Source organism: Papilio machaon, chromosome 13 (assembly GCF_912999745.1).
Source record: "Papilio machaon chromosome 13, ilPapMach1.1, whole genome shotgun sequence".
NCBI lineage: Eukaryota > Metazoa > Arthropoda > Insecta > Lepidoptera > Papilionidae > Papilio > Papilio machaon.
In genome coordinates this window covers 4,945,462-4,953,259 of record NC_059998.1, presented here as the reverse complement: position 1 = coordinate 4,953,259, position 7,798 = coordinate 4,945,462, and the positions used below count along the sequence as shown (strand labels likewise).

At 32.3% G+C, this 7,798-nt stretch overlaps 1 protein-coding gene across 2 annotated transcripts; it reads right to left on the bottom strand.

The window, feature by feature from the left end:
* Positions 1-1,593: 1,593 nt before the first annotated feature.
* Positions 1,594-5,299, bottom strand: LOC106717828. 2 transcript variants are annotated; one of them, XM_014511750.2, is made up of 4 exons: positions 5,049-5,299; positions 4,479-4,657; positions 3,411-3,638; positions 1,594-2,695 (listed from the first exon to the last, which is right to left on the bottom strand). In XM_014511750.2, the coding sequence occupies exons 1-4, from the start codon at positions 5,147-5,149 to the stop codon at positions 1,626-1,628; spliced, it is 1,578 nt and encodes a 525-aa protein (XP_014367236.2). In that variant the 5' UTR covers positions 5,150-5,299; the 3' UTR covers positions 1,594-1,625. The 2 variants fall into 2 exon arrangements, with proteins under 2 accessions (XP_014367236.2, XP_014367237.2); XM_014511751.2 differs by having other exon boundaries at positions 4,479-4,589.
* Between the last annotated feature and the right edge of the window lie 2,499 nt (positions 5,300-7,798).

The window sequence follows — 7,798 nt, the reverse complement described above, 5'->3', positions numbered from 1 at the left end:
AAACAAACAATGAAAAATAAATTTAAAAATTCGAAAGACGAAATGTGTACGCAATAAACGTTCCGCAAAAACAAAAGGGATTTAGGTGTTTATTACCGTCGTTTGTTTTTTTGGGGCTTCTTCATGGTCAACGAAAAATAATTTTAACAACAACAAAAATATGAACAAAGGATCAAATGGACAGCCGCACAGAGAATGCGATAACGAACTCGATGGTTTATGGCCCCAACCCTTCTAATGGTCGGGGATGCACGTGCGCTGCGCAAAGACAATAGCGAAGATAATTTGTTTGTTTACAAAAAAAGTATACGACAAAACGAGAAAGAATGAGGAAAAAGATAAAATAATTATGTTAGTGAAATAATGTTAAACTGTGTTATACTAAATTTAATATATGAAATGTCGCCACAAGTGACCTTTACAAAAAGACATCGATTTTTTTACGTATATCGAAAGTTTATTTTAAAATTAATCGAATGTCGTTGAAAATAATTCAAAATATATTCTTACTAATTAACTATAACGATTTTATAGGTGATAAGAAAGAGAGAAGACATCACCCGCGATCGGTTGTTTTCGTTATGTCGTGTAACTTATGTTCTATACACTGAGAGTAATTTAACTTGATTTAACATATAACAATAGATCGGACGATAGATCATTAGATGATAGAAGTTATCGAAGGCATCTCAGTTGTATGTTTTTATGCGTTGAGATGTATCACTGGATTGGTTATATAGTTTATTTATCAATGTTATAATAAGTTTCCTCTGATGTTAGAAGTTTTATTAATAAATCTATATTAATAAATAAAAAGTACGTAAAAAATGATAAGTCTGTTCGTGGGTCCTTAGCTAAAATAAAATAAAAAAATATTACCAAATTATACATAAAATTAAATGTTCAGTTGTTGGAGTATGAGCAAATGAATATCCGGTTGCAAATAGTAACAGATAAATGTAAATACTGCACAAAAGTTTTGATTGTTTTCTTTTGAATATTATCACATGTCTTACTGTTTAATAGATAATTTGTTTTGTCTAAATTTAGTTAGCTCTTTAATTCCGTGACGTCCTATTGTCGATAAAAAAATTGACTGAAAAAGTCAATTGTCCATCATTGTCAGTGAAGTATATAAGTGTGTGTAACTAGTGCATGCTATGTCATTATTATGGTACAGGCATTAGTACATCGCTCCTATTGTCTAAATTTTATTTTAGTATATTATATAACTAAACTATAGATAGGATTAGCGATCTCCCGAGATTTCGTAAGCGCAGTAAAAAAATAGCCTAAGTTCTATTGAAAGTCTCGACAAAATCGGTCCATACGATTCGGATGGCCATTTCCCGCTTGCGCCTTATACTCGTAATATAAACAAAAATTAACTTTAACTGTTAACTTTAACTTGCGTTAAATTTTGGTAAATTAAACGCTTTAACGATTAACGAAGTTAAATTTTTATTTAACGAATTAACGATTAACGAAGTTAACTTTTTGATTAACTGTGCCCACCTATGCATTTGTACATATTAGTATCGCAAATTGTGATATAGGTATATTTTTATTGAAATAAAATTAATTAAAGCACTTTAATTTTCATTTAATCAGCATTTATTTTTATTTTAGGATTTTATTACTAAATCATCTATTAAATCACCCACTGCGAAGCTTAAATCATTTTTCTTCTTTCTCTTTTGCTTGGTTATTTCTTTACGTTGGTTTGAAGCATTAACACGTTTCATGTCATTTCTTATTAAAGTAAACTTATTAACGTACGATTCGGTGCCATTTTTAACATGTTCCATTCCATCTTGTATTAAAGCAAATTTATAGGGTGATTCAATAGCACCGTTATCATCTTCCATTCCATCTTGTATTAAAGTGAATTCACAGGGTGATTCAGTGTCCCTGTTAACATGTTCCAATTCGGCCTGAATTAAAGTATATTCATTGGATGATTCCGAGGCACTGTTAACATGTTCCATTCCATCTTCAACTAAAGTAAATTCACAGGGTGATTCTCTTTCACTGATATCATGTTCACTTCCATCTTGCACTGAATTAAACTCGTAAGGCGAGTCAGCTGCATGGACCGTGTTAGATTGTTCCATGCCATCTTGACCTGAAGTAAACTCCTCAGCCGGGTCAGAGGCAGTAATGCTGGTAATATTTTCAACTGGAAGTCCAGATTTCTCACTTAAAGCACTACGCCATGAACGTATCATACGTGGATGTGGTAACGCCAAATTAAATTTCTTTCTAACAAAATCATATGCATGTGGTGAAAGAGCATAAAGTGTTAATGAAAAAGATTTTAATTCTTTAGGATATCCGGCATGGCTTACATTTTTTACAGAATTTAAAAACATCCGTTTAAATAGCTGTGATTTTACATCTTCACCATCTTTTAACATATCAACAAAGGCATCACCAATTTCATTTCTTTTCATTGATTCTTTATTTGTATCTTTCAAAGTAGTGATTTTCTTTCTCAATCGTTTAACATGTTGTGATAAAGCTTTTATACGTTGTCTTGCAATCTTCAAAGTATTTTGCATTTTTTCCATTGCCTTTTTGTATGATGTAGGAGTGTTTGTTTGATAACAATGATCATGTTTGACAGTACCACATACTTGGGACATATCCTTCATCGGAATACTATTCTGGTGTGAATTACAGCTTGCAAACAGACCTAGAAATACAATGCACATGAATCAATAAAAAAAAAAAAAAACAGATAAATTATAAATCATATAATTCCCACTTTATTGTTACTACCATATCTATATACACTATTTATAACTCAAGTTTGGTAGAACTGATTTAGCTGAAAATTGATGGGGAGGTAGCTTAGAACTAGGAGACGGACATAGGAACTTTTTTATCTTGTTTTAATTATAAATTAGCTTTTACCCGCGACTCCATGTAATAAAAAATCAAAACGGGATAAAAAGTCCAAAATGGACTTAGAATACTTTCTACTATTTCTAAGCTATGCACGAATTTTCAGACAAATTTGTTCAGGAGTTCCTGATTTATAAATACTAAAACGAATTTCTTTTATGTATATAGATGTATGTAAAATATATAGATGTTTAGTTAAAAAACATAAAGCCTAACATAGGATGGTCTTATGACTCTGGGGATGACTATAAATCAAATAACTACACTCAAAACCTTAATGGAATGAAACATACATAAAGTAAAACATGAATTTTTGTCAAGGTGATAGAGGCACTACTGTTCTGTTGACTGGGGTGGTGCTAGTAACCTATCATAATTTAATTAGACTTAGCCCACCAGTTCAGATATCTTTGCCAATCTAAAAATTACAGTGGCAATGTTATCTTCCTGATAGCCAGGCAAAAAACATCAATTTAACTTAAAATAACAATAAATAAACTAACATGTACAAGAAATATTATGTTTTTCTTCCATCTCCATTTTTATTGGCCTGCGCAAAGCACACTCAGCCAAAGGATCTTGTTCTACGAGGGTGGATGTTGTTTTAGCACCTAGGCTTTTCAGCTCTTGTAGTCCCTTATTTTTTGAGCGTTGTGACTTACTGCTTTTCAGAGTATCAACATCTTTCATCAAATCATCTTTTTGAAATGATGTACTGGAAGAAGTAGGCCCTGAAAACCATTCATCAAAATAACCATCACAATTTATAAATAATAAGCAAAAAGATTTTTTATTATAAGACAGTAATTTCTTTGCCATATTTATATTTTGCCAGTACAGTAAGACAGTAACTTTAGCTTGATTGGACAGTTTTGATGATAGTGTTCACATGCTGCCAGTTGTAAGTTATCATAAGCTATTGAATCATCTAGACTACTGTGAAAATTTTCAAAATAGCAGTTAAATATGCACTATAAAGCAGTTATTATTATTATTATTACTATAGGCACTGTCAGCTGCATAAATATGTATTCGTTTATAAAGCTTCCAAAACTGGTAATGTCTTTGGTTTCAAAAACATGTTTATGCATATCTATCTATTTCCAACTTTGATTACACATTATTGAGGAATTTATAAGTAACTAACTAGGGTGACGCGGTGACGCAGTGACCCGAAGTGGTCCTTGGCCTCCGACAACAAGTCTCCACTTTCTCCGATCCTGCGCCGTCCCGACCAGTGAGGAATTTATGCATACATATTATTGAAACCAAAAACCTATACAAGTTTCTAAACTTTTATAAATGTCTTTATATTTATGCAGCTAACTGTACATTAATATCTTTTTAAGCCAAAGATAAAGATAATATTTTAGTGAATACTGATATTTAGGTTCATTGCTAGGTCCAGGATGTTGGTTAAAATTATTTGATTGATTGATTAAAATAAATGCGATCATTATATTTCAATCTGTAAGCATTAAAATGGAGTAAATATCAAGCGTAATGCAAACACTATGGTCAAAACAGCCATTCAAGCTGTACTGATATAATGTAAATGAGGCATTACTTACTCATTTTTGGATAAAATATTGTTGGTACACTGCTACGTTTCAATGTGGTACGAGTCTTATGTTTCTCAAAACACTCATCAGTGAAATGTTTGGAACATAAACGATCATTATCTGATGGAGAGAAGTTATCAAGTTTCATATTATTTAACCACCGTTTTAATATCACGCCTTTTGGAAACCTACAAAATAAATAACATCAATGTCTAGCCATGTGTAAATCAGCTCTGAACCAGTTCAAAAGTTCAGCTCACTGAAACTTGAACTATTGAGCTGTATAACTAAATTGGCAGTTCACAGCTCATCGCGATGTACTATAACTATGTGGAGTCTACGAGCCGCAAACTGCCTGTCGCTAGCTTACAGCTTGAATCGGCAATCATAAATCTATGTAGGTACAAACTGAGTTCAGCTGCGAGCTGTGAGCTGATCTGCAGTTCATAAATTTTGGTTGAGTTACCCATGTCTATCATTATACAGCTGACATGTGTAAACGTATGGTCGGTCGATAAGGAAATCATTAATCCTATTGGTATAACTGTTAGTTGATTGATTGATTTTTATTTAACTTACTTGTGCAATGAGATACCACTTCCCTTCTCGTATTGAGTTTTACAAAATATGCATGTAATCATTGTTGTTAAAATCAAAATTTCTGGATTATCAAATACCATGAAACAGCTGTTCTACACAATGTTAGACATTCTTATACTAGACTAGACTAGATCTTACATATAGAAAACTTAAAAATAGAAGAGAAAAGTTTGTTTTCGACCAAAACTGCAAAACGCCGGCCATTTGCATTTGTGTTTGTGTCAAAATTAGTTCTTAAAAAAATCAAGAGGGGCGCTGGGAATCGGCACAGCACTGACATCTATAATCCACTAGTGTCTACTTTTCTATTATCTATGTAGTGCCTATTTGATTTTCGCCATTGTGGCGCTGATGGCAGCTATTGTTAACTATATTATGTAATTAACTCTCAGAAAAATCAACAGGCGCGATTAGGATATCTAAAATGGTGAGGGAAGCGCTCCTATTGCGGTTGGTTCTGTCAGAATATATATATAACTTTCTTAGACATAAAAAGACAGAATATAAGAAAAAAATGACATGACAGTTACAGCTACAGTAGAACTCTTTCTACTTGTCCCTTACTACTTGTATTTACCCCTTTCAATGTCACAAGAACCTCTGTTCTTGTGACATTGAAAGGGGGACGCTAGTGAGCTGTTAAAATTTAGTTTGACTTATGCCCATCGTTTCAGATAGCATTTTCGGTTTATGTAGTTATTTTAAGTACGGTTTAATGGACTGAACATAAAATCTTACATCCACACGTATATTTATTTTAACTCCCTCTTGTGAATTAAAACGAAATTTTGTGGAGGAAGGTAAAGTAATAATGGCTTCATTAATATTTCACAGATGGCGCTGTTGTATATTTTGTTTGTTCAATTTTATAATAATTGATTATTGACGGCAGTTTTGCAAAAAATTATTTACGGCTGAACCAGCACTGTAAACTACGAATATTTCTATTGCTGTTGCAATCCTTTGATCGGTTAAAACATTACTTTAGTAAACAAAAGTGGTTAGAGATCGATTATTGGGTTCGGTCGTACGAAGGTTATGCTGATTTTAGTCATGCTGACCGCAGCCAGGCAACCAAGATATAATGAATTTTTAAGAAACGTTTTAGAACAATGCGTAGCTATCAGGTTACCTAAAACTAGTTTAACGTTCAATTCCTTCATAATTTTACATCATTGCATATTGTTGAAATAAAAATAAAAAAAAACAGTGGAAATTTGAAACATTACGTGACACATCATGACTACTGTGGCTTTGTGGTATAATCTGCCCATAGTGGTATTTTCAAACTTGTTTAAAAATAAGCTTACCCTCTCCTGAAAAGCCTGGTAATTTAATTCGTTATTAAGATTTTCACTAACAAGTTCATATAAATAGAAAAAGTACTGAAGCAAAATAAAAAAATGAACAGTGAAGAACAGTAGAAATAGTTAATGGTTTTTTTGCTTTTTCTATTAGATAAAAAGTTATTAAAGAAAACCAGCGCTCTTCAAACACGAACTGAGAATGTAGTAAGAAATGTTGGCAGCTTATAAAGAGAGTTATCAAATAAAAATGCTAACAATGTTTTGTGGGAGGAAAATAAAAGTAAAAATATCTTTTCAATGAAGTTGTCGAGGAAGTATTTAATACTACACATTGAATACGGACACCAATAATATGAACTTGTTTCCGTCATTGGAACTAAATCACTTGCTATTTCCGGTTGGTAGAAGCGGTTGAATTTATCGGCAAAAACATTATTACATTTAACACTTGCGACGAATATATTTCAATTACTGTTTAAGTTCACATTCGAAATACAGGTGGTTAATTCGTAAGAAAAAAAAACGCTTGAATGTCGAAACTAGACATTCTCTTGGTGTTAGTAGAATATTGGTGTAAGATTCTTAAGAAAAGAGGACAGTTTTACCATGAAAGCTCATATGGAATATGTACATAGTATGAACATATGCGTGGTTTTCCATAACTGTAACATTTGTGCAAAGCCATATTGCTAACTTTACCTACATCGATTTTCCAAGACTGCGGTGATAAGCGTATATTTTTGCTTCGCTTTTTGTGTTAATATTTTCCATCGAGTAGTAATTTGAACTAATTGAATTTCAATTTAAACATACATATACAACCTTTTTAGTTAAAAGCGGACAGTTCCGAACAAAAGGAGCTAATCGAAAACTGCGATGAAACAAAGGCACTTTGCTCACATAGCGTTTGCAATTTATTTCTTTTGCTTTTATTTTCCATTCCCGTTAGCCTGGACGTGCATTGAATATTGGTAGGGGTTGGAATTTTTTTTACGGAATATTCAATGTAATTGGTGGTATTGAAATACTAAACTTCGTTGATAAAGTTTTGAAAGAAGTATACTAGATTTAGTACGCACGTAAGAGGAAGCAGTTATAAATCTAGCTATAACTTATATCACTTACTGCCTTACAGAATCGTAAAATAATCATTATGAGAGTTTCTTTGTATGATAAATCTCCACTAAGGGTCTGTTGACACTTAATGATCTTCAGGTCATAACCTAAAGTAGTGATATACAGAGTAAAGTCATATTAACACAGTCCTTGCATACAGATGTTTGTATTGAATGTACTATGTCCAGGATAAATATATAAAAATAATATTGTTCAAGATAAAGTTGAAATGTATTTGATGTTTTCTTTGCGTGAAGGCTGTCTCATATAATTGAATTGTTTCCCTGACGTCTGATGCGATGTCAA

Excerpts from the sequence above, each read along its gene's own strand:
- LOC106717828 (XM_014511750.2), bottom strand. The coding sequence starts at position 5,149 with ATGGTATTTGATAATCCAGAAATTTTGATTTTAACAACAATGATTACA. Across the intron at positions 4,658-5,048 it reads AGTGGTATCTCATTGCACAA|GTTTCCAAAAGGCGTGATAT; the intron begins GTAAGTTAAATA and ends TTTATTTTGTAG. Across the intron at positions 3,639-4,478 it reads AATATTTTATCCAAAAATGA|GGCCTACTTCTTCCAGTACA; the intron begins GTAAGTAATGCC and ends AATGGTTTTCAG.